This window comes from Chelonoidis abingdonii, chromosome 3 (assembly GCF_003597395.2).
Source record: "Chelonoidis abingdonii isolate Lonesome George chromosome 3, CheloAbing_2.0, whole genome shotgun sequence".
Classification (NCBI taxonomy): domain Eukaryota; kingdom Metazoa; phylum Chordata; order Testudines; family Testudinidae; genus Chelonoidis; species Chelonoidis abingdonii.
In genome coordinates this window covers 114,722,932-114,749,827 of record NC_133771.1, presented here as the reverse complement: position 1 = coordinate 114,749,827, position 26,896 = coordinate 114,722,932, and the positions used below count along the sequence as shown (strand labels likewise).

The 26,896-nt window shown below is 45.2% G+C and overlaps 1 protein-coding gene and 1 long non-coding RNA gene across 2 annotated transcripts in view; one reads left to right on the top strand and one right to left on the bottom strand.

Moving 5' to 3' along the window:
* Positions 1-934: 934 nt before the first annotated feature.
* On the bottom strand, positions 935-23,104 carry LOC142046582 (uncharacterized). Its single transcript, XR_012655559.1, has 3 exons — positions 22,970-23,104; positions 2,189-2,310; positions 935-1,449 (listed from the first exon to the last, which is right to left on the bottom strand). It is a non-coding gene; the product is annotated as an uncharacterized LOC142046582 (long non-coding RNA).
* Positions 23,105-23,343: 239 nt separating this feature from the next.
* EPM2A (EPM2A glucan phosphatase, laforin) overlaps positions 23,344-26,896 on the top strand; it is a 54,710-nt gene continuing 51,157 nt past the window's right edge. Inside the window, 2 exon segments of the mRNA XM_032794667.1 lie at positions 23,344-23,528; positions 23,530-23,627. Coding sequence (XP_032650558.1) covers positions 23,368-23,528; positions 23,530-23,627 — 259 coding nt within the window. The 5' untranslated portion in view covers positions 23,344-23,367.

Here is a 26,896-nt window from a genome sequence, read left to right as displayed (position 1 = left end):
GTTGATCACAGTCCTGGAGGTCCTTGCCTCAATGCCGTTCCTGGTCACCAATGCCATGGGAACAATCTCCCTCCTGATTCCAATCTCCTCAGCACCACCGTTGGTACCAGTCCCCTGGGGCAGGACACCGGTCTCTGGTGTTGGTCGTCTTGAGGCAAACGCAGGCCTTGACAGCCGCTCCATGGTCTTTGGAAGGGGACTCCTCCAGAACTGAGGGGCATTTCAGCCTGTCGCCCCGACCTCAGGAGCAAGACTGGGCATCCAAGCCAGTGGCAGCATCGAGACAGTGGCAACCAGGACAGTGGCCTGCTCAGTGGCCATGTTGGAACACCTGGGAGGATCTGGTCATGGCATTGTTTCCCCTCAGCTCAATCTCAGCTGCAGCCATGAAGCAGCAATCATTTGCACTGGGCCTGGTGCCGGAGGCACACCCAGTGTCCCAGGTTCAGGAGGCTGCACTTATGCCTAAGCCATCCTCCTCAATGGAGGAGAAGGCCCAAGCCACTCTCTATGGTTCATTCCTTCTCCTCATCCCCTGATGAGGCAGCCCTCCAGTGCCAGCTCACCTGACAACTTAAAGGACCACCAGGCCTTGCTCCAACGGGTGGCCAAAAACCTGGGCCTGCAAGTGGAGGAGATGGCTGTGCAAGAGTCTCCTGTCAGCCTCCACCCCTACCTGTATTGCACTACCCATGCATGAGGGGGTCCTGAAAATTGCCAGAGGAATCTGGAAGATGCCCTCCTCCATCCCTCCCACCTCAAAGCTGGCCAAGAAGAAGTACTTCGTGTTGGCCAAAAGCTTTGAATACATCTATACCTAAGCCATCCTCCTCAATGGAGGATGCTTGCACCCAGTGAGTCAGGACTCACTGACTCACTGAGTGGTCTCCACGGCCAATGAAAAAGAGAAGCAGAGGCACCAACTTCACTCCACAAAATAAGGAAGCCAAAAGACTTGACTTGTTTGAAAGAAAAATTTATTCCACTGGAAGTCTACAGTTTTGGGTGGTGAACCACCAGGCCCTCCAGGACCACTACAACTTCAATTTACGGGACTCTCTCCATAAATTCAAGGACTCCCTCCCACAGGACTGAGTCCAGGAGTGTGTTACTCTGGTTGTGTACTCTGCTGCACCTCAGAGGCCCAGTCTGCTCTTCAGATGGCATGGGACGCAGTGGACTCAGAAGCCAGGGTGGTGGCAGCTGTAGTGGTTATGAGACACAGCTCTTGGCTTCAGGTCGTTGGTCTCTCGCAGGAGATGCAGACCTCTATCCAAGACCTTCCCTTTGATGGGAATGGTCTGTTTTCTGAGCAGACTGATGTGAGCCTGTATAGGGTGAAAGATACCAAGGCCACCCTCCATTTGTTGGGTATCCACATGCTACAGTTGGTGCGTAAGCCATCTCGGCTGCCTCTGCCGTCGAGGTCATGGCAGTCTTGCCCCAGACCTGCAAGAAGGAGGGGCAGGGACACTGCTTTTAGTCATCACCATCCTTCTACCTCCTGCTCACCTGCCCAAGCCGGCCAAGCCAAGCATTCTGCAGAGCAGAAATGCTCATTTTGCTGGTGCGATCGAGAGCAATGCCCCAGCCAATTCCCTGGATCCTCTACCTTTCCTCAACCACCTGTTCCCCTACTGCTCAGCCTGGTTGCGGGTTATGTCAGATCACTGGGTCCTGGACATAATATCGCGTGTCTATATCCTGCAATTTTTGACAGCCCCTCCCTCCTATCCCCTCCCCACCACCTTCCTCATCCCTCTCCAGGGACCCTTCTCACAAGCAACTCCTTGTTCAGGAGGTCGAGAACCTCCTGCGTCTGAGGACTGTGGAGGAGGTTCCTCGGGACATGAAAGGAAAGGGATTCTACTCCTGGTACTTCCTAATCCCGAAAGCAAAAGGGGGCCTCAGACACATCCTAGACCTGCACCACCTCAACAAGTCTCTCAAGAAGCTGAAGTTTCACAGGGTCTCCTTGGCCTCCATCATCCCCTTCCTGGATCCAGGAGACTGGTACGCTGCTCTAGACTTGAAGGATGCTTACTTCCAAATTTCTATATTCCCAGGGCACAGGCACTTCCTCTCTTTTATAGTTGGAGGGTGGCATTTCCAGTTCACGGCACTACCCTTTGGCCTCTCTTCAGCCCTGAGGATGTTTACAAAGTGCATGGTGTCGGTGGCTGCTTACCTCAGACGTTGCAGGGGGTCCATCTGTTTCCATACCTTGATGACTGGCTTATCAAGGGCAGATCTCTGGATCAGGTACAGAGAAGTCTTGGCTTGGTGCACTACATCTGCCGCAACCTGGGTCTGTTAATAAACACAGAAAAGTTGACGTTCATGCTAGTCCAATGCATAGAGTTCATCTGAGCTGTTCTCGATGCCACGTGGGCCACAGACTTCCTTCCAGAAGCACAGTTTCAGGCCATGGAGGACCTGATTTACCAGTTAAGAAGGCACCCGCTCACCACAGCCCACGCCTATCTGTGTCTGGTAGGGCACATGGCCGTGTGCATGTACGTGGTCAGCCATGCTTGACTTTATCTGCGGCTGCTGCAGGCATGGCTGGCCTTGGTCTATATCCCCAACAGACACTCCCTGGACTGAGTGGTCACAGTACCGAGCCACGTCCTTTCATCCCTGAGTTGGTGGTGGGACCCCAAGTCGGTCTTGGACGGGGTTCCCTTCGCTGCCTCTTCCCTGTTGCTGACCCTGGTCTCTGATGCCTTGGATCTGGCCTGAGGAGCCGACCTGGGCAAACCTAGGGTTGCTGGCTGCGGGACAATCTGGATCTCCATATCAATGTCAAGGAACTCAGAGCGGTTCACCTGGGCTGCCAGGTGTTCTTGTCCCATCTGAAAGGCAAGGTGGTGCAGGTCCTGATCCTATGATGTACTACATTAACAGGCAGGGTGGGACTTCTGTGTGTGGCATGCCATTCATCTGATCACTGCCCATCTGCCTGGGTCCGGATCCTTGCAGATCACCTCAACAGGACCATCTCATCTCGCCATGAGTGGTCCTTCTACCTGGAGGTGATCAAGGTGATTTCCCAACAGTGGGGAACTCCCCAGGTGAACCTGTTCATATCCAGACAGAACAGGAAGTGCCACCAGTTCTGCTCTTTCCAAGGTCTGGACAAGGGTTCCCTCTCAGATGCCTTCCTCATTCCGCGGATGGGGGCGCTCATGTATGCCTTTCCACCAGTGCCATTGACCCTGGTAAAGATCAAACAGGACAGAGCAAGAGTCATCCTCATGGCCCCATAAGAAGACCATGCCAAAGCAAGTGTTCTTTACACTTAAATCATGTGGTCAGCATTGTTCTTTTATTTATTGTTCCTCATCTAATTCTGCAGTAATAGCACTGGAAGCATTCATTGGTTGGCACTGATATTCTTAGAAGTTCTTCTTCTTGAAATAAAGTCCTAGGGGGGTTGGTTTGGGACACTTAGATATTTGGGAGTGCTTGTTGGTTCAGATATACATCAGGTAAGCTTGTTTTATTGCAACTATTTACACCAATCACTACGGCTGTGAATGTAGACATTATTATTATTGCTGATAATGTAGAAATGAGAGAGTTTTACTAATTTACATTCTCAAACTCAAAAAATTAGGGTACAATGGTGTGACACTCTACCTCATGTTCATCCTTATAAAATCATTGTGTGGTATTATAGTGATGTTATAGGTTGTAATTTCATGTATGTAGTTATGAGGCTGAAAATGTGTCCTCACAACTTAAAGCAAGCCCAGATAAAAACTTTCCAAGAACAGAGGGGCAGTTCACACCTCATCAGGGCATATATGGGACAAACCCAACCCAGCCTCACAGGAACAAAGGACACTGGCCTAGGCAGTAACAAAGGATCTGTTGGACTCTCAAGTGAGTCACCCCCGTTCCCTTGGTCAGTTTGAGACTACGATGAGGTAATGCTCACCTGACCCTGAAGGGCTGGGGGAGCCAAGCCAAGAGGGAAGGAAGAACATGATAAAAAAGAGAGATGTTTGCCATGCTCTTCCTCTCTCTCTCTTCCACCTACATCTACAGACACCACACCAAGCGACTGAAGCACTGATCAAAGGGGACAGCCTGGCTGAAGAGCAACCAGGCAGCCTGTGGTCAGAAATAGCTAAGTTTGTAAGGGCACTGAAAGTGTTAAGATCAGCTTAGAATGTGTTTTGCTTTTATTTCATGTGACCAAATCTGACTTGTTGTGCTTTGACTTATAATCACTTAAAATCTATCTTTTGTAGTTAATAAATTTGTTTATTCTACTTAAAGCAGTGTGTTTGGTCGAAGCATGTCAGAAACTCCCCTTGGGATAACAAGCCTGGTGCATATCAATTTCTTTGTTAAATTGACGAACTCATATAAGCTTACAGCATCCAGCCGGCATAATGGGACACTGAAAGATGGAGGTTCCTAGGGTTGTGTCTGGGACTGGAGATATTGGCTAGTGTCATTCGGTTGCACAATCCAAGAAGCAGCTTACATGCTAGAGGCTGTGCAGGAACAACCCGGGAGTGGGAGTTCTCACAGCAGAGCAGGGTAAAGCTGGCTCCCAGAGTCAAGATTGGAGTGACCTAGCAGATCACTGGTCCAGACAACTGTGGCAAAGTACCTGCCTCTCCTTTTGTTAGCTCAGTCCTTCTCAGCTCGGAGACACAGGCTTGGGCAAAGTAAAAGAAAAAAACCCCTTCCCAATCTCACAGGGTCTGGCTGATCCCTTCTCAGCCAGCCCCTTGCTCTAGTTTCCTCTCCTTCTGGGGAGAGTGCAATCTGCCTTGCAAGAAGAGTCCTCAAGGTTCAGCTGCCCCTACTTGCTGGCAGCTACTCTGCTTCTCTCCTTTCTTCCCCCCCTTCCCCCCCCCCCCCCCCCGCTTCCCTCCAGGGAGGTTTTAAAAGGTCTCCAGCATTGGGGCCAGCTGAACCTAATTAGTTCCCGGCTAACCCTGTCCCAGCTGAACCTTATTCCTCCAGGGCCAAGCCTTCAGGACCAATTACTACCTCTCCTGGTAGCTAATTGTCCGGTTTGCCACCATATCCCCCCCCCCCCGCTCAACACTACGGGGTTGGGCTACTTGGGTCAGAAAGCAGTGCACCCTCGAACAGAGCCATCGGCAATTGCCATGTTGGGTTCCGGACCGTGCGGAAACCGTGACGTGGAAGGGTGAAGCGATAGGAACCATCTCGTTACTCGCGCATTCGTGTCCTTGTTGGGGCATCCACTGCAACGGGGCATGGTCCGTGACCAGGGTAATCTCCGTCCAGTAGATAATACACAGCTTTCTACGGCCCATTTTCGCCAGCATTCCTCTCCACGATGGCGTAACTTTCGTTCCCTAGGCAGGAGCTTTTCTACTGAGGAAGAGGACGGGGTGTTCGTCATCTCCGACCATGGGAATGCACCGCCCCCAGCCTACTTCCGAGGATCCGTGCTGTAGGATAAAAACTCCTTGCCCCCAGATCTGGGGCTACTAGTACGGGGTCCGTGCAGAGGGACCGGTTCGCAGATCTGCAAAGCGGCGGTCGGCCGCAGCAGATCATTTTACTATGTCTGCGGCCCCGAGCCCTGGTCAGTCCGTTAATGGGCATGCACCTGGTGGAGAAGTTGAGGAATGAACCGCCATATTAGTACCCCACGAGTCCAGGAAATGCCTCGACCGGTTTTTCCGGATGTGGGCGGGGCCACTTCGTATGGCGATCTAGTTTTGATTGAGTTGGGCCTCCCCACACCCCTCCCACTATATTTACCAGGTATTTGGCCTCAGCTAACCGACCGAACACTTGGATGGGATTCTGCGGTCCAGTCCTGCTTCTCAGGGTATCTAGGACTGCCTTACTTTTCGAGGTGCGTCTCCAGTCGGGGCTATATATGATGACTGTCTATCAAGATAAGCAGCAGCGTACTCCCTATGGGACCGTAACAGTTTGTCCATTAGCCGCTGGAGTAGCGGGGCCCCATGCAATCCAAATGGAAGAACAGTGTATGTACTCAAAGTAACTATTACGGGATCTTTACAGGGGGTACAAAGTACTATACGGGATTTCTTTTCAGGGGGATTAAGGCAAAACGCCACATTTATGAGGTTTAATACAGGGTATTAAGTTAATGACTGCTTGATCATATGCATATGATAGATTACAGTCTAATGCGTTGCGCATAGCACACAACACACTAACCGACACTCCGTGTTGCGTTGTTACAAACTATTGCTCTCGCTTAACTGCAATTGGCAGATGAGTATAGATGGGGGTTCGTTATTGGGGGGAGGAGTGGAGCAGGCGTTCTGCCGATCCGGATCGTTGCTCCGATGGTGACAAGAGCCGAAGCCGCGCAGGTCCTTCTGCAAGACACCTCTGTATTTATAGCAGGCTTCCCTCTTATTGGCAAATCCAGAACAGATTCAAAATCTGGGTCTGTGTCGTTTGGTCCTTTGTGGCTGCTTTTTTGCTGGAGGTGTTGTCCAATGCTCTCAAAGAGGGCGTTTGCTAAAGAAGGCTGCTTGCTTCTAATCCCTGAAGGTCTTGTTCATATGTCTGCCTTTTCTTTATTGGGCCCACTTGACAAGGTTGTATTGTCCTTTGCTGTGGCGGTCCATTCCCTCTTCACTGTTGTAGCTGATTTCTGGGAGTGGTTGTTTCCGAGCCTCACTCATTCACACCTCTTCAGTCAATGCGGGAAACGATTACAGCGTGGGGGGGGAGTCTTTTTCTACTTTAGCAAAAAGGCACGTTTCTTTTCTTTAACCTTACTGTCCTAGGGGCGGTAGTAGCATTGATACAAAGTCGTCTACAATTTTCTAATACAAAGTGTTATGGAGAGAGGCACCAATGCCAAGTCATATGAAATACAAAATCAACAGTGAACAGGAAGTTACAATGCAGCAAGGGAGAGATGAGGGTGAACAGAATTACATGATAAAGGTGACATTAAAAACAATTTCATTTATCAGTTCGACAACAGTGTACTGAATAAGGTCCTTCCGGGGTAGTTGCAAAGGCGTCTTCTCCTTGGTTTGGCCTTGGCCAGGGGATCTGTCCAATAGCCCTTAGTAATTCAAGGGTAGACATATGGGCTTCGCAGTCGAGTCCTACGCTCATCGATCCTGGGAAGGGTAGCTCAAATACGAGGACAATGCCCGGTTTAGCTTGCGGAAGTCGTTGCAGAAACCTCATACTGGTCGCAGGATTTGGCTTGAGGCATGCTAACGGTCGACTAGTTGAGACACTCTTCAATAACCCCTAGGGCAAATCTTTCCTGACCTCTCTCCGAATTTCTTTCTCCCTCTTGCCTCCAGGGACCCGGTATGGCGTGACGTGCTGCACCCTTCACTCCGGGTCTCTGTGCTGAAGATTGTGATGGTGAAACTCCGTGGTCCTACCTAGCTTCTCGAGAACACATCTTTGTTGCGTTTGACCAGGTCTGTCCGCCTGCGGACGTTTGTTCCGGGGGCAGCGTCCAGGAATAGTTCCCACCAAGTTGGGTTACTGATCGTCTGTAGGGGCTGGGCGCCCCCAGCACACTACCAGGGTTTCTCTATCCTGCCAGGGTTTCAGCAGATTTATATGGTAGATCTGCTCCAGCTTCCGGCAACCTGGCTGCCGGACCTTATAGTCAACTTCTCCTACCGCTTCAATTACCTCATAGGGTCCCTGCCATCTGGCCAGGAGCCTGCTCTCCGCCGTGGGAATGAGCACCATCACCCGGTCCCCCACCTGGAACTTCCGGGACTTTGCTTGACGATTGTAGTATGTCCGTTGCGCCCCTTGGGCCTTCTCCATGTGTTCGCGCACCAGGGGGGTGACTCTGGCGATTCAGTCTCTCATTTGTAGTACATGTTCCACAATGTTTCTCCCCGGGTTCGGCTGCTCTTCCCAGTCTTCTTTAGCCAGGTCCAGTATGCCCCTGGGGTGCCAACCATATAACAGCTCGAAGGGGGAGAATCCAGTGGAAACCTGAGGAACTTCCCGGACGGCAAACAGCACATAAGGTAGCAGGGCATCCCAGTCTTTTCCATTGCAGCTGATCACCTTCCGTAACATGTTCTTCAACGTCCTATTAAAGCGTTCAACGAGGCCATCGGTCTGGGGGTGGTAGACCGATGTTCTGAGGGTCCGTACGTGGAGCATGTTACACAAGTCCTTCATCAGCTTAGAAACAAAGGGGGTCCCTTGGTCCGTCAGGATCTCCTTAGGTATCTCTACTCTGGAGAATATCTGGACTAATTCTTTGGCTATGGACTTGGACATGGTATTCCGTAGGAGGACGGCCTTGGGGTATCGGGTGGCATAATCTAGTACTACCAGGATGTACTGATGGCCCCGGGCTGACTTTTCCAATGGCCCCACTATGTCCATAGCTATTCGCTTGAACGGAACCTCAATAATTGGTAGAGGGACCAGAGGGGCCCTTAAGTATGGTCGGGGCCCATGTAGTTGGCACTCCGGACAGGAGGAACAATATCGCCGGACGGCTGCATAAATGCCAGGCCAAAAAAACCTCTGTAGAATCCGATCGAGGGTCTTATCCATCCCTAGATGGGCCCCAAACAGATGACTGTGGGCCAGATCCATTACCGCCCTTTGATGCTTCCGGGGGACCAAGAGTTGTTCGAGGACTTGCTCTTGGACGCGGACTACTCTATACAGCAGATCCTTTTTAATCATGTAATATGGTCCCGGGCCCTTAGCTCTCCCCTCCACTGGGACCCCATTCACCTCGACTACTTCCTTAAAAATGTTGTGGTATATGGGATCATTGGCCTGATCCTGACCAAAATTCCCACGTGCGGTCCCTATTTGTCCCATTTCGGGGGGGTCCGCCTCTGTCTCCCCCTCAGGGACAGCCCCGGGGAGACCCGGTCCAACAACTGGGTTGAAGTTGGCTGACCTAGTCCCACTGTCAGACAAATCCCTTCTTTCCCCTGCCAGCGTAGGCGTCAGGTACCGGGTCAGGATCCTCGTCCCCCTCCTTTTATCGGCCCTCCGTTCCCTCCGAGTCTTCCTGGACTTCCCCGGTGGGGAGAACACATCCTGGCTAACCTCGTGGAAAGCAGGGAGAGGGTCCCCTATCTGGGCCACCCTTTGGATCCCAGGGTCCTCCCTTCCTTCTCCCTCGTTCCCGGGGAGTAGGCCATCAAACCCCGGGAAGTCTCGTCCGATAAGGACAGGGTAAGGGAGTTTCGGAACGACTCCCACTGTCACCTCGGTGGGGTTTCCGAGAACTTCGATGTGTACAGGGATGGTCAGGTAGTAGCTGATATCCCCATGTACACAGGATATTCCCGAGCGTTTGGCCTGGGATAGTTGGCCTGGCCTGACCAGCTTCCCTGAGACCAGTGTAACTGCACTGCCTGAGTCTATTAATGCTGTGGTCTCTACACCGTTCAGCTTAACAGCCCTAGTGTATATATGAGGGACCATCGCAACCCCGACTAGACATATTAGCTCGCATGGCCCCCTATATCTCCCAGTTCACACTGCATAGGCTCTCCAAGATTAGGGCATTGGGCAGCAATATGCCCTAATTCACCACAGGCATAACATAGGTACCCCACCTTGGGCAGCCCCCTATTTTTCGGGCTGCTGGGATGTATCCCCTGAGCCTTTCTTCCTCAATCCTCCAGTCTCTCCGGGACTGCCGGTGGCTCTTCTGCCTCCTGCCTCCCCTCCATTTTCCGGCCTGGAGCTAGGGCAAACCGGGGCCTCGGCGTAGAGGCTGGCCTCCGATACTGGCGCCTTCCTCCCCCGGTGGTCTGAGAAAGTTCTTGGGCTGCTAAGTGCCTCTCCACGAGAGCAACTAGATCGTCATAAGAGGAGGGATCATTTTGGCGGACCCACCCCCGTATGTCCGGCGGCAACCCTCTCATGTACCTGTCCAATACCAGGATCTCTACTACCTTCTCTGGCCCATGGGCCTCGGGGCGGAGCCACTTCCGAGCAAGGTGTATCAAATCAAATAGCTGGGACCTCGGTGGTTTGTCCTCCCGGTACTTCCACTCGTGGAAGCGTTGGGCCCTTATGGCCGGCGTCACGCCTGCCCTCGCCAGGATTTCCGCCTTCAGCCGAGAGTAATCCATAGCTGCTTCTGCGGTCATGTCGAAGTAGGCTTTCTGGGCCTCCCCACATAGGAATGGAGCCAGCAGACCGGCCCACTGGTCTTGGGGCCAGGCCTCCCGCAGTGCCGTCCTCTCGAACGCAAGGAGATACGCCTCTATATCGTCATCTGTTGTCATCTTCTGCAAGTAGTTGCTCGCCCGCAGCGGCCGACTCCCCTGGGCCCCGTGCGTCATCGTGGTCAGGGCCTTCAACTGGTTTACTACCTCGGTCAGGGTTGCTCGATCTTGGGCTGCCTGGCTCATCAGCAGCTGGTTGGTCTCCTGTTGCACCCGTACGGACTCCCGCTGGGCAGCCACCTGCACTCTGGTAGCCTCTTGTTGGGCCGCAGTGGCCTGCATCAATGCCTTCAGTACATCCTCCATTTTTCCAAAAAAAAATTATTTTTTTTTTATGGTTTTTACCTTGCCCGGTGATGGCTTGCCATAGAGCCTCACTCACTAGACCATCCCACCCCTGACACCACGTGTGGCAAAGTACCTGCCTCTCCTTTTGTTAGCTCAGTCCTTCTTAGCCTCAGAGACACATGCTTGGGCAAAGTAAAAGAAAAAAAAACCTTCCCAATCTCGCAGGGTCTGGCTGATCCCTTCTCAGCCAGCCCCTTGCTCTAGTTTCCTCTCCTTCTGGGGAGAATGCAATCTGCCTTGCAGGAAGAGTCTCAGAGTTCAGCTGCCCCTACTTGCTGGCAGCTACTCTGCTTCTCTCTTCCTCCCCGCCCCTTGCTTCCCTCCCAGGGAGGATTTAAAAAGGTCTCCAGCAATTGGGGCCAGCTGAACCTAATTAGTTCCCTGATAACCCCTGTCCCAGCTGAACCTTATTCCTCCAGGGCCAAGCCTTCCGGGACCAATTACTACCCCTCTCCTGGTAGCTAATTGTCCTGAGTTTGCCACAAACACTAGAGGGGAATGTCACAAATGGTAAATAAGATGGCTGGTTTTGGTTGCTTGTTTGTTAAAATTATTTCAAATGACAATGTTTATTATGGAACAATAATAGCTGCTCCATAGTTAGCATTCAGTCTTGATGTCCTCTACGAGCCCCAATTCTGGCTGTCAGAATATCACTTTTCATGAATACTACTTTCACACTCCTACCCCTTAATATTTTGTTTAGTCACTAGATTAGCTGTAATTCTGAATGACTAATTTTGGAATTGTATTAAGTACATGTAGCATAAAAAAATAGACTACAATGAAAATGAAGCTAAGTATTCAAAATACTGCTAAGCAATTTCAGCATTCCACTACAAGAATTCATTAAGAACTAAGTAGAAGAATGGTTGGCTGGTATTCAAAACCCTTGCAGGAGGAAATAAAAATAACTGTAACAATTTACATACAATTATACCCATGCAAGCAAAATATTTTACTAAATAAGCAAGAGATTCACCTCAATCGAATTAAATCAATTCTACTGGTAGAAATTCTTGAAGGGAGAAAGATCAGATCAAAAGTTACCTGGTCTGGGAAACTGAGGAACTGCTAGTTCAAGAAAGCAATTCTACTGATCTGCAGTTATATGTAGTGAATGGGATTAAGAAGGTTTTAGAAAACCACATAACTATAAAAATGTACTTGAGGTAATAACTACATGGTTCTCAATTATGCCAGTGTTGGTCAGATTAGTGTCTGGCACTAGATCTTCAAATCCCTAAATTCTTCAACTTCAGTTTACCCCAGATTCAAAAAGACTTTGGGCATTTGTGTTCTATAACACATGAGAATCTTCTTCTGAGGATAACTATGTGGCTATGTGAATGATTTTAATTGATGTATGTAGATAAACTGAAAAGGCAACTTTAAATGGGACAATTAGGTCCTGTTGCTACTTTCCAACGGGATTATCAGCTACCAAGATATAACTTTATGCAGCAACCAAAAAAGTTAAACTGCTGATGTGTCTCAAATGGCCTATACCCCAACTGCTTTTTTTAAATCTAAATAAGGTCAAAGACAGTGAGTACCAAATAGATGAGTGCCATTTGAAAATGGAGAGTTGCATATAATTGTTCAGGATACACAAGATGTTCTGTATTCTAGTATACAAGTCCCTGATAGGGTCAGTAGGAATAGTTCATGTGCTTAAACTTAAGCATGCACTTATGTGTTTTGATGGAGTAGGGCCTTAGTATATTTTATTAGTACAACTGTGCCATTTTCATCTAGTTTTCCTTTATAATTATGGATGCCATTTAGGAAATTTAGATGTCTATGCATTTGATTATTCCCAAAAACACTTATTAAAACATCTAATCGACCTATATTTTGAATGCATATAATTGCACCTGCAAAACTGCAGTCTGAAAACAAATGATCCTCTAAATTGTTAATTTAGTCTTAATCTTTCAAATATTTTGAGATTATTTTTATTCCTGAATCCTTTTTGCTATATAAGTAAAATAATGTTTCAGTTCCTATTGAGGCTATGCATACTGTTTACTGTGTATGTAAATATGCTGTGTGCATATATACATATTATATATAATTAATTTTATATATGGTATATAAAATTGAGAGATTCTAAATAAACAAGGATTAAATCTTGAGTTTCTCTAGGCAAGTAGAATACTCAAGACATGCCATATGTCATTAAGAAAGGTAATTTTACCTATTTTTGCAAAATATGAAGCAGGCGTATATAGGTGGGTATGTGTATATATACACATATATAATATTTATACTGAATATAGACATAAAACTCAGTGGATAGTGTTGATGTTGACTGAAGCAGCCAAAACTCCCTCTAGGTATCCTTGGTGGCTGTTATTGGGAACACAGCCAGTTACCCTGATGGAACCAGGCAGACAAAAAAGGGGAATTAGCAGAGTAATGCAGCTTAAGTCCACACCAGTGACTCCTGTTTCTATATTCATGCATATTTATATCCTTTTCCTGTGGATCTCCTCCACATCACTCCCTTAATGTCCCTGAAAGAGCCATGTAGTTTTACTGACTCTCTGACTGGCCCTTTCCTGCCAGTTTCTATCACCCCTTCTCAGTGGAATGTTTGAACAACCTCTGATTTGATTAAAAAACTGTCCACTGCCACAAACCACTCGTGTTAAATTTGAAGCTGTAAGGACTTTTCTGGGGAATTCAGAGAAACCTGTGCATAAAGGACTTCAAAATCAGAATATCACCTATGAGATCTTATGAGATATCATTAATACTTTTAGTATGATAACCAAAGCCACAGGTTCTCTGTGACAAGTGGACTTAAATTAACAGGTTTTAAAGACTTTAGGAACTATTGTGTTAATCTAATCTGTTCTCCTGCATAATACAGGCCAAAATTTTCAAACAATACTTCCTGCACAAGTCATAACTGCTGAAAGAGTAACTGCCTAAATTCAGTTGCAAGATTGCTAGTGACTGCTTCAGATAAACCTATAATACAGGTTTTGTATTGAATTAAATATGAAAAAGAAGAATATAGTCGGTGCAGTAACTCCTGTGTTGTTTTTGTTATTCAGTTTACTTTACACTCTTCCTACATTTTCATTTTTCAGTATACCACAGATTGTCATCTTTAAATTTCAGTGTTAACGGTCTATTGATATAAATGGGGCAAGCCACGCCTCTCCAGAACTATTGTTTCAGGCTGTTAGCAAACTCCGTCAGACATCACTGCATTGATTTACACTCGGTTCATATTTTCAGGCTTTTCTTTGCAGCCATGTTGACTAGAATCTCAGCAGGTATTATTCTATGTAAGTCCATTGAGTTAAAAAAGAGTCATGCTGATTTATCCCCGCTGAGGATATGCCCCAGAATTTTTGTTTAAATGAAAGATGAAATTCTGGAGCACAATTCTGTGGCTGCAGAATTGCTGAATAGAGGGAGCCAAGAAGATGATGAAGGAATGTGCTCAGTACACTGGTATAGAAATAATATTAAAGTTTATTTAAATATATAATATTATGTGATAATTCCATTCACTTCTAGATTATGGAATAAAACACGTGATTTTTTTTAAATACAGAAATACTAAATGCTATTGGATACGTATCATCAATGTGTAGTCTTATTTTGGTAACTGTAGTGAAATACTCAAATTAGCAGAAGCTATATCCAGTTCCTTTAGGCCTCATCTTTGACGGCTTGACTCTAGAGAAACATGTAATCAGCCTTAGTGTGGTTGTGGGTTGCTGTTTAACTATGGAAATAAAAGATTCAGGATATAGTATGATATCTTTCATGGACTCCATAACTTCTCTGGATGCCCCTCCAGTGACCTTTGTATTGACACAGGAATAACCTTCTAAGGATACGAGTGTATTCAGGGTACTTATCTGTTCACTTCTGAATGGATGCTAATTAGATTTGCTTTTCGGGTGTGATGGGTGCTTTCTAATCCCAGTTTTTAATCACAAATCCAATTTTCTTCTATTTTGCCTTTTTATCCTTCCACGGTGAACAATGCTACAAGCTGCTTGGTCACTCTCCTGTGTCAATACAAAGGAGACAACAATAGGAGAAAGTTAGAAGCCTACATTTTTACAGAACTGGAGGAGGTTGTCAAGGGGTGAAATGAGAGTCCGCCTGCACCATCTCCAAACATGATTTGATTTTTTTATGTTGCACACCAAAGAGCACCTGGGCACTGTATGTTTAATAACAATGATGCTAAACCAATCCAACTATATTTCCCTCCTCCACACCATTTCCTCCCCTTTTTACAAAGACTTATGGAAACACAGTTAAATGATCCAAGAGGTACAAGGGAAGCCTGACTCTTCTCCCCCTCCTGCTACCACTATTATTATTACTATTATTAACTTTAATTTTTGAGCAGGAAATGGATTACAACTGCTATATTAATTGTTACAGTGTGGTCAGCTGGATCTAGTCTCAAGCATATTCCCATCTATACATAATCCCTTTCGTTTTTCTAATACCATTATAACTTCCAATAAAACTATGGAGCTGTAGCTATGCTAAAAGCATAACATCGGGTGCTGGAGAACATAGTGAAAATCTTCTTTTTCTAATTTCACTCTGTTTCCCATAGTTGCTTGGAAACTGACCATGGCAGTCTCATGCCCCACCTCTCCTTTTATACAACAGTGGAGATTTTGGTTTGTTCCTGAATTCAAAACACAAAATTGCGGCAACCATTATTCTAAAGAAGGCAAATGAAGCACAATTAATATTACTTAAGTAAAACTCAGATCTTCCAGATGATTCAGTGCCTAATGTTTTGCCCTCTGCTGTTTGGACTTCTTGAAGTGTTGTTAGTCATGCATAATGCATTTACAACAGAGAACCCCACACAATAGTGAAAACTAAGCAGTAACTCTTTCTTAAAGCAAGTGACAGGAAGGTAAAATATAGGAATTTTCCGCCAACTGGTAGAAGTTGCTGAAGTGCACTCATTCCTAAGGACACTGCAACTACGCACTGTTACAGATACTACATTAATTGGGTACCATTGCAGGTCTGTTATTATGGTTTGTGTTTGGTTTTGAAAAATGAAAGGTTTATATTAGGTTTGTTTCTACAAAGTAAATATTTTTTCTTTGTAAACACTCACATGGTGTGTGTCACATTAACTTTGGGTCACTCACTCCTTCATATAACTAATGGAATTATGTTTTGATGTCACATACAGCAAAATATGTTGTCATTTTCTTTTGTGCCTCATTTCAAACTGAATCTTTTTTTCTTCTAAGATTCATGCTTAATGGGAAGCCTGACATTCCAGGGGTAGTAACAGGTTAATTTAAGACCCCAGTTGTTATAATTAGATTGACTTTGTAATAATAATTTGCACTTACTGTTCTGCAGCACCTTTCACCTGAGGATTTCAAACTACTTTGCAAACACTAATTAAGTCTCAACATCAGGGTGGATTTGATTTAAATTAAACTTATTTAAATCACTAATCAGGAAGACTCGATTTAATCATGGATTTCTACATAAAAGTGCATTCTTCTTGGTTGCTATAACCTTAATACATAGTCTTTACAACTCAGAGATAGATGTAGGTTTCGTTTTTAGAAGGTACACACTATACATTTTTTTCTGTGATTTATTTTGAAAAACTTTTCAGATTTGTTTTACAGCTATATCAGAAAACGAATAATTGTTTGGTTATTTCATTTACTAAAAGTAATTGAAGCAGATATTTATGAAGTCATTGGAAGGTGAACTATCTCCAATTCAACAGGTAAATCATTAATATTTGGAGGATTTTCTTGCCATGCTGTATTGGGAGGAGAACATCACCAGACAGACATTTAACTTGTTTTATTTAACTAAAACAACGTTATGTATTCTGGATTTTTTTCTTCAATAGCAAACATATAATAATTTAACAAAACAAGTATGTCAGTCAGGTCAACACCAGAAACTTAAAATATTGGCTTCTGCAGCTAACTCAGTTGTCTTCACCTTTATTTTCCTGTTTGTTCATAATCTGGAAAAGAAAACCAAGCTTTCCTCTTTTTTCAGGTCCCAAACGACTTCTCAATTTAGAATGAATTAGTCTAAAGGAAGAAAATATTCTTTCTACACTGGCAGAAGAAGCTATGTTGTTAAAAGTGAGATTATCATTTCAACAGTCTCTGAATTCAAGTGCTTAAGTGACTTCCACCAGTTCACTGGTGTGACTTTCTTTAAAACATCATCGGCAAACATATATTTCTTGAAAGGTTGATCCTTAGTTCTGAAGTTTATTATAGTTGGCATTATGGAGGAAAGATTGTTGGATGTCCATGTCATAGCCAACTCATCTTCTTCAACAGTTAAGATTTTACCCTGGTAGAGAGAATTGAGAATATTTGCAAGAAAATGAGCTGGAGATAGTGCTTATCTCATTTGTTTATTTAATGCTTGTAATTTAACTCTGTCATTCCATATTTCTCTTTTTAAGATCTCACTTAGTTCCTTCCAAATTTCAACAGCATCAGCAATAAAACAGCTATTTCCCTGCATTTTGTTCAAGGCTACAGAAATAGGCTTCAGGGTTCTCAGCATGTGTTCAACATTTCTCTTAAACCCAATGTTGAGAACTTTGACTGTGACAGTGCCATCTGTTTTTTCACGAGTTTGTTCACAAACTGTCATCAGATTAGGCCACTTCTCGATACGGTGCTCAGAACAGTCCACTAGTGAGTTCCACTGCAAGTCTTGTGGAAGAGTTAGCTTGGTTTCTCCCACTTTTTTCAGAGCAGCTACTGCAAAGTAGTTGTTACAGAAGTATTTTGCAATTTCAACAACATTAATCTTTATTTCTGGAACACTGAAGTCTTTGGCTAGGAGGTGCATCAAATGAGCACTGCAATCATATGCTGTTAGCTTGGGACTCCCTTCAAAATAATTTCTTCTTATCTTGGATACATTTGCAGCATTGTCTGTGACCAACCTGCATACCAGACATTTGAATTTTTTTTCACAGTTTGTTATAGCTTTTACTGCCACTGCTGCTGTGTGTGCATTTCCTGATGTATCAATTGTTTCTGTAAGGAAGACATTACCTTCTTCTGTTGTCACACAAGCACATACAACAGCATCATTGTGGACATTGCTCCACCCATCAAGACTCAGGTTAACAATTTTATCCTCTAGACCTTTTGCGCACTGCTCAATTTCTGTTTCATAGACTTTATCCAGCAATTTGCCTGCAACATCTCCTCTTTTGGGTGGACTGTATCCTGGTCTTAATAACTGAACCATGTTAATGAAGTGTGGGTTCTCAATCATACGGAAAGGAGAGTTTGTTGCATAAACAAACCGGGCAATTTTTTCATCAGTTATCTCTTTTTGTAATCTGCTGGTTCTTATCACAAATGGATGATGGAGATTTTTTTAATTCATTTTTTGCTACAGGTGATATTCTGTGGCTGTGTGACATACACAATGTGACTGAAACACTATCATTGGCAGATAACTCTGAAACTACAGAAAATGATGGTGATCTTGAAGGTAGATAGTCTTCAGAATCCTGTATGTTGAGGATGGATTCTCCTAAACAAAATAAGTCAATGCAGCTATTTAATTATTATTACCATACTGCTCATTTAGTATTATTCATTGCATTCACTGACACTCAGTACTATTTTAAAGGTGAAATTGTAAAAGGAAGATCTGCCTGTTTCAGCTATTTATTTTTTATCACAACTGCATCTAAAATGATAGTACCATAGAGTACCATAGAGTAACAACTATATTTTTTGCTCAAACATGAGAATTCAAGAATAGTCCAGAAGGAAGACAGGCAGTCCTTAAGGCTACACTGGGAATGGGGTAGGGGGTGTCAATCTAACTTGAAGATTCTGCATGTTCAGATACGTTCCTTTCATCATCTTCAACGCAGCTTCCTCCAGAGAAGGAACACTTGTGATGACATTTTTTCATTTGGGTACCAGGCACGGCTGGCTCCAGGTACCAGCTCAACAAGCAGGTGCTTGAGGCGGCCAATGGAAAAGGGTGGCATGTCTTTGGTGGCAATTTGGTGGCGGGTCCCTCAGTCACTCTCAGAGGGAAGGACCTGTCACTGAATTGCCACTGAAAAATGAAGCGGTGGCGGTAGAGCTGCCGCTGATCATGGCTTTTATTTTATTTTTTTTCGCTGCTTGGGGCAGCAAGAATGCTGGAGCCAGCCCTGCAACCAGGCCTTGCATTTCTTTGTTGCTCGGTTTCCATTTTTCATGCATGGCTGTCTTACTCACAGGCAGAGGAACTTCATTAAAATATTCCCAAACTGGGTCTCTCTTATGGCTTGCTGCCATTATAGGTTTTCCCTTTTAGTGAGAGAATGGCATGGTAGATCTCAAATCAATGAAAGCTAAACTCAGAAAGACCTCAAGACTTGTGGAATATGCTGCTCAAATAATTTCACTTTTGTTTCTACTGCCTGTCTCTCCCTTCTCACATTTAGCTCCAGATCTATTCCACCCTCAACAATCTTCTATTCACTGAACTTTTTGAAACTTTGCACTTTTAGAGAAAGGTAAGGGATTGACTCTGTGTACACAAATGTGCAGAAGGACAATAGGGTTGTTATTTCTCACCTCTCTATATTTATTTATTTAAAAACATTTTTGCTGTTAACAAGCTTGTTATTTCTGGAGACACGAATCCACAGTTGGAGAACTGCAAAACTAAGCATCTCTGATGGTTTCTTCTAGACTGAGCACTGGGTCCCATTGGGTAGATAGAAAGATTAACCTGAATAATCTATACAGAAGCCCCTAGAACCCTATAAGATTGGGTCCCTATTCCATGAACTATTGGAACTCATTTACAAAACTTTTCTTAAACATTACATGAATATATTGTCTCATACTATAGGATTAGAATTTATAATCCCTATTTCATGGTGAGATATTTTTGAGCTATAATGTATCTTAATTAAAACTATCTTTAGATGGGTTTTTTCCTCAAAAAGCATTTTCTCACAAAAATCCGATTTAAATAAAAAAATCCAATTTTAAAAAAAATCATTGATTTTTATCCACCTTGCTCAACACCCCTCTGAGATAGATAAGTGATATGTATAAACTCTGTGAGTGAAATCCTCACCTCCATTCCAGCTTCTTCAATGAGGTTAAAGGGTCAGAATGGGTAAGGGGGCCCCAAAAGTCCTATATTCGGCCAAGGAGAATTGCCTTAGTGAAAGCACTGCAGAAGAAAGCCATGGGGACGTCTTTGCAATCCCTGATATATGGGATGTTGCTGGAGGACATCTTGGGGAATGAGTTTGCATCATGCAGTTCTGTAGCCCACAGGGTACTTCATAGTTTGTACAGGCCCCCTGGGCTTTTAAGTTACAGCAGAGGGCATGCCCAACACCCAAAGCAGCCCAGGATGGGATGATGCAAAAGTGGCTTAAAGCCCCCATAGACCCTCTCCTTCTGGGCTGTGACTTCTGTAAGAAGTAAAATTTTTGCCAAAGTTCACATGCAGCAGAGCCAAGAGTAAAACCCCAGAGTTCTGAGTCCTCACACTGTCCTTACTTGAAACCACCAGACAGTATTGCCTTTACAGACATTTTTAATAATCTACAGTGTTTATAACTTCTTTCTATATTGGGAATCTTTATAATGCATCACTCCCACCTTTTTTTGCCCATTACTGTAGTGACACTTGTAGGGAAATACTTGACTGGAAGGATCTCCTAGACTCAAGGCTGCTTTTGCAATTAACATACAACTCTTCTCATCCCTGCCTGGAGTCACCTACATTGGTCAAAGTAGGTGGGGATGAGAGTTATGACTCTGGCCTCCATCCCATCCCCAACTGAGGTAGTCTTTTGTGGACCCCCTGTGGTATCTCAGTTCAAGTACTAAGAATACACTCAGCCCTGGCATTATTAAATACTTCCAGATTTTTTGACCATCTCCAGCTTTACTAAGTACTGAACAGTGTATTTCAATATGCTGCATTATGAATAAGTAATTACTTTTTTTTTTTTTTTTTTTGGTGGTCATCCTCCAATATCCATTGAAGTCCAATGGGGCATCCTTCCATTGACTTCAGTAGGCTCTGATGAGGTCCATATAGCATTAATTACTACCTCTTCATAAAATCACTAGTAAAAACAAATATCAAGAAAGTATAAGTAAGAGAACTACAAACTGGTGTGATTGTGTGAAAAATGTCATAAAGGCAACGTTAAAAAGGCGAATGTTATTTTATATAAATTATAAATGATATTGCCCAAGGGAAAGGTTTTTAGCCATTCATGTTTTACCAAGAATATCACAGTGTGTTTCTATATGGTAACAGTGTGACTGTTTTAAATTAGATGAGCAAAGTTATTGCTGCCACAGTTCATTTAATCTCTAGACTAGATTTGGTTTTGAAAACGAATCACATCTTTTCATTATCGAGTCAAGGAAAAAAAGAGAAACAGCTTAGATGTTAAAAAGAAAAGGGAGTATTAGCACCTCCAAGATATCTCATTGTGTTCCTGCAACTGTGGTAAATGCTAACCATATGATTAAAGCCTTCAAAACAAGGTAGCAAATGTCTTTATAGTACTATAATCCTTTATAAACTAGCACATGCAGACACAGTATAACTTATTCAATAATTTCTTACATCTTCACAAACAGCCGTAACATCACATAAGCTTTGCACAGCTGAGCCCAATGAGCTCAGATGGCCTTTGCCACGATCTCAGCTAGGTCAATATAATGTAAAAATAATTCAGTTTGATTAAAGCCGTTAGGATTTGATTTAAGTCTTGAGATAGATTCTTAAGGGGAAAGTTTTATCATCAGCTCTTGCTATGACTTACATACCCTGTACATAAAAATTCAAATTGGCTGGACATTTTCATCTTGATTTTAACAGTCCTGCAACGTCTATGTTAAATTTGGCATTTTATTACAGATACAGGCTTCTGGAAAATCAAATACAAACTCACAACAGTAGCAAATTATTTACTCTATAAACATATTACTGCATATTCATACTACCCTATGCTTCCTTTTAAACCGGGCTGGCTCCAGGGTTTTTGCTGCCCCAAGTGGTGAAAAAAAAAAAAAAGGCGCGATCGGCAGCACTTCAGCGGCAGCTCCACTGCGCCATTTTCTTCTTTGGCAGCAATTCTGCGGCAGGTCCGTCCCTTCGAGAGGGACCAAGGGACCCGTCACCAAATTGCCACTGAAAAGCCTGACGTGCCGGCAGAGCGCCCCCCGCAGCATGCCGCTCCAAGCATGCGCTTGGCGCGCTGGGGCCTGGCCCGGCCCTGCTCATGTCCAACCACAGGCCTCGCTTCCCCTATAACTCCAAATATAAACAAAGCTAACTGAACAGATTACCTAACATTCTCCACAGGCATCAATCCTGCAAACACTTCTAGTGTGAGTAGGTGTTTCAAGATTGGGGCCTTAAACTGTAAGCCATTCTGCATAGACACTATCTCTTTATTTGTTTGTACAACACCTAGCACAATGGAGTCCTAACCTCTACTGGAGTCTTACTGATTCTATAGTATAAACTGTAACATGAGCAATGCTATATTAAAAGAGGTAGCTGGTTACAAAACCAGTATCTTTCTATATGAGGAAAGGAATAGGTATTATTTGTTTGAGCTTGCTCAAACCTGTGTTGAAACCCTTTAGCTATGTATGTAGTCAGTAGCCAAGGATAAAAGACATCAGGTATACTGAAGATATAGGGATGAAATATAAGTATTAATTCATGCATAAGCCTCAGGCTTGTAAAATATTTATCTTAGTCAAATTGGACCTTAATGTTAAATTAGCATAAGTAAGTTAATAATAAACTTGCTGAGCTTGTGCCTGTTTGTGATATACTGATATTTTTAAAATAATTCTGTTTAGATAGTTGTGTCTACGAGAGATGACCGTTAGTAGCTACGGTGAAATGTTAGAGACTTCCTTAAGGTAAACTGCCTGATACTATGATGATAAGGTGACGTACATGTTAATAAGGGGAAACTCACAAGTTGACCTCTGGAAAATGGGGCACCCCAAAGTAGTGTGGTGTGGAGGTTCAAGTAAGGAAAGGGGGTTAAAACCTCCTTAAATATATATGAGCCTAACACATTATAAAAGCTGTATCCCAATCTGCGTGCCTTGAGGGGGAGATGGCAGGATGACAACAATGGTATGGATGATGATTAACAGAGGATTTTTCCAGAAGATATCATGCAAGTAATGCAAATTCTAGGTCTGTCTGTCCTTTATCAGATTGCTGTTTGGTTTGCTAGTAAAGGTGATCATTATGAGCAGAGCTGAACCGTGTTGTTCCTATTACGACCCCTGTTATTCTCTTGATTACGTCTCCACTGCAGTCAGTGGTGGGGCTGAACTCTCCCGGAGCAAGGTAGTGTTAGCCCTCCCCTGGGGAGGGTACCAGGTTGCACTCACCCACCGCCACAAAGAAGGCTGCAGCTCAGTATCTGTTGCAGAGAGGGCTGGCAGCAGCCACAGTTTCACAGAGCTAAACTGCGCACAGGCAGCGCCAGACCCGCGCGCCCAGGAGGTCCCTTCCCCTTCGACCTCCCCCCCGGCACCCTACACACGCTCACGCCAACACTTCCACCCTGAGCATGCGCAAGAGGCACGGCACGCTAAGGCTCTGCGAGTCACGTGATAACCCCCTTTCATGCCTCGCACCCATTTGCCAGCGTGCCACGCGTTAACGTGATGACGACATAACCCGGAAGTAAGCCGTGTCTGTGTTGTCCCCCTGGTGGCTGGGAGGTGATAAATCACCCGGGAACTTACTCGCGTTCCCCGCGGCTGGGCGCGGGCCGGCGGCTGCCATGTTGTTCCGCTTCGGGGTGGTGCTGCCGGCCGGGCTGGCCGAGGGGGGCGTGGTGCTCCTGGTGGCCGGCTCGCGGCCGGAGCTGGGCCACTGGGACCCGCAGCGCGCGCTGCCCATGAGGCCCGCGCGCCCGGCGGCCCCGCTCCCCGCCCAGGAGCCGCGCATGGCTTGGCGGAGGCGGCGTGCCGGACGAGGAGGCCGCGGGCACCTCTGTACAAAGTTTCCTGCAGCGCCGGGGCGCCGACACTGTCTGGGAAGGTAGTGGCGGGCGCAGCCGCCGGGATTCCTCCCACGCGCTCTCTGCTGGCCCCTGCCCGGGCTGCTGTTGCTTGGTCTGTGGCGAGGACGGGCTCAGCAGTCCGGGCCCGCCGAAAGCAGCCCGCTTTGCGGAGAGGAGGGGGCGCCTTTTTGCCCCCCGGGGGGGGCCCGCCCGGGCCGCTCCCTTTTGCGTTTTGGTTCTAGGAGCTTGGGCCTCCTCCCCCCCTCCCCGCCCGCCACCCCACCGGGCGCTGCTGCGTCTCCCGCTGCTCCCCCTCGGCCTTGCCCTCAGACCCATTGCCCCGCTCGGCCCTGGGGTGAACAGCTCCGGCGCGGGGGCGGGCATCCTAACAGCAATCCGCGATTTCTAACCTGAGCCTAATTACACCGAAGACTCGCTTGACCTCGCTGTTTTCGCTCTGGGCTGCGGGCAGTGTCCGCGTGCCAGCGTTAAGGATGTTGGGCCGGTCGTCGTGCAGGGCCGAGTCTTCCTATCACCTGTGGATTAACTACAGCGACGTAGAACCTTCCCCCCCTCAGGAGGCATTCTGCACTACCCGCGCTGTAGGGGCACAGCTTTGCCACTGTAGGTGTAGAGGTTGCCCTATGTGCCTTAGTAATAAGAAGGAAGGGAAGAAAGTACAGGGTTTGGGGTAGCATCAGCACTCTGTAATCCCTTTATGGGGTGTGTTTTCATACCTTCTGTTTTGCACGTGTGAAACAATCATTCCGCAATGAAGAAGTTTTGATTTTCATTTATTATGGCGTATACTGTCAATGAAAGATGTCAAGAAGAGACCATGTGCAACCACTTTGGTTAATGTAAAACACCATTGGCTGTACACTAGGGGTGATCAGAGTCCCAATTTGGATCTTTTCTTATAATGGCTCTTATTACCCCCAACCCCCATCCCGAATTTTTCACGCTTTGCATGTTGATCCTTGATGTACATCACAAAGTATATTTCAGGTGTGTCCCAGTAACAAATGCCAAGAGAAATCCATCTTGTTAAGAGCTTTATCCATGTTTACTTTTTTACAGAAGGAAATCAGTCACATATGTAAAATTTGCTAACCTAACATAACACAAGTCAAACTGCTAATTAATAACCTCGTGGCATATAAAAAAATACAGCTTTCCTTCAAAACAATCATTTGACTGAATTGTTTATCATTTTTGTAAATTATTATTTGTGCTGTGATAGCACCCAAAATGTGCTAGCTGTTTTACAGGAGTCTCTTCCTTGAAGAAGCTGAAAGAAGCCGACATTGATTAAAAGATGGGATTATAGTAACATAGTAATCACTAAGCTCAGTGTTTGACCTGAATAATCTATTCATTGATAAGAATATACTTCCCTTGGTAATTTCAGTTATTTATACGAGCCCCATTCTATAAAACTTCCACTGTGGCTCAGATTTTATCCAACGGGGGTTACAGCGTCTTGCCCAACATATATAAGTATGTCAATGTAGCTGGCTCAGCTTTCTTGAAGCACCTGCAGCTTATTTTCTTTCAGGAAAGTTTAGTCAGAGGCAGTAAGCTGTGGTATTTTCTCTCTGTTTATGTGAAACTCTGAGATTGGTTCAAAGTCCAGAGAATACAAGTAGCGAGCTTTCTTTTCTTATAGATCACTTACTTTACAGGCAATTTAGGATTCTGTCTTTATTGGCTATGTGCTGAGGAATCAGAATACGTCGTCCTAGGTACGTAGTAAAGTCTTTCTGCCTTTATCAACCATCTGATTGCTTGAAAAAAATGTGGGTTTTCTTTATAAAGTAAAGGATTTTGGTGCTCATCTTCTTCGAAGGTATTAGAATTTGCAGTTCCACTTTTTTCTTGTAAACATAGAATAGTTGAATTATGTATCCACAGAGGATTTTCTGGGGATTTCAGTTATGTCGCAATCTTGTTCCTTTTAACATTGGGTAACAGAAAAGTCAGATAAAGCATTCTTGTTTTCTAGATTTTAAGACCACCCAGAAACAATTACCATTTGTCTTCTTCCATATATTTTTCTTTCCACTTTGTGCATTTCATAGAGTTTAATGAAACAAGGGAAGATTATGATCATCTCGTTCTGAACAACCACAGGCCATAGATTACTAACCCATAATCCTGCCTTCAAGCTAGATTCCATTTAAATTTTTAAAAATGATTCAACAATCTGAACCTAGCGTGGTGGGCCTTTTGTAGGCTGTGAGCTTTTCCATTAACGATAATAAGGGCAAGAATTGGAAAGAACATATTTACATTAACTTTTCTATCTCTGCCAGTCCTGCAGCATTTTCTAGTGCTTTCACTCTATTTTAAAGGAACTTCATTTCCCTTGATTATTCTACAATACAAACCTGTGGTGATACATGTCCACACTAGGTCTCCTTTGTGTTGGTGGTGTGCGTTCTCACCAGAGAGCTTCCTCTGAACCTCAGGGCAGTGTGGGGAGCTAGAGCCTGGGCTTCCAGCTGGGCTCCTCTCCTCTTTTTTCCTGTTCAGCCCACCAGGAGCAGCATGAAGCGCCAGGGCCCTCTGACACTTGGGGAATGGGTGGGTGGGGGTGGGGGTGGGGTGGGGGTGGGCGCTTGGGTCTTCTTCCAGTGCCCAGCCAGAAGCAGAATCTGAAGTTACCCTAGCTCCTTGTCCAAAGCTGCCCCAGCTCCCAGGGGAGCTGGTGGTTTCTTGTCAATTTAATGGCTCCTGCTGTGAAATTGACAAGACAGCAGATGTAAAGGTGCAGCGTCTACACAGACAGTGTCACCCTAACTACACTGACATAAGCCTTAAGCCTCTCAGGGAGGATGGAGGTATGATGTCAATGTAGTACTCGGCTCTGTGAGCTAAGATCAAGTGCATTTGTATCGGTGGGAGAAAGGCTGTAGTGTAGACACTGATATAATTAGGTCATCATAAACTTCCTTATGTCGACCTAACTGTGTAGTGTAGACTAGCGGTTCTCAAACTTCATTGCACTGTGACCCCCTTTTGACAACAAAAATTACTACATGAACCCTGGGGGGCGTGGGGGTGCTGAAACCTGAGCTGAAGCTCCGGCTTCAGCCCCGGGTGAGGGGCTCAGGCTTCGGCTTCAACCTCAGGCCCTTGCAAGTCTAACGTTAGTCATGGCAACCCCATTAAAATGGGTTCTTGACTCACAGTTTGAGAACCATTGCCTTAGACTGTTTCAGTGACTTTCCTTGTAATATCTTAGACACAAGAGAGAATGGGCACTTAGTTGTTTGCTTAATCTGGTAAAGATCTGATTCTGTGC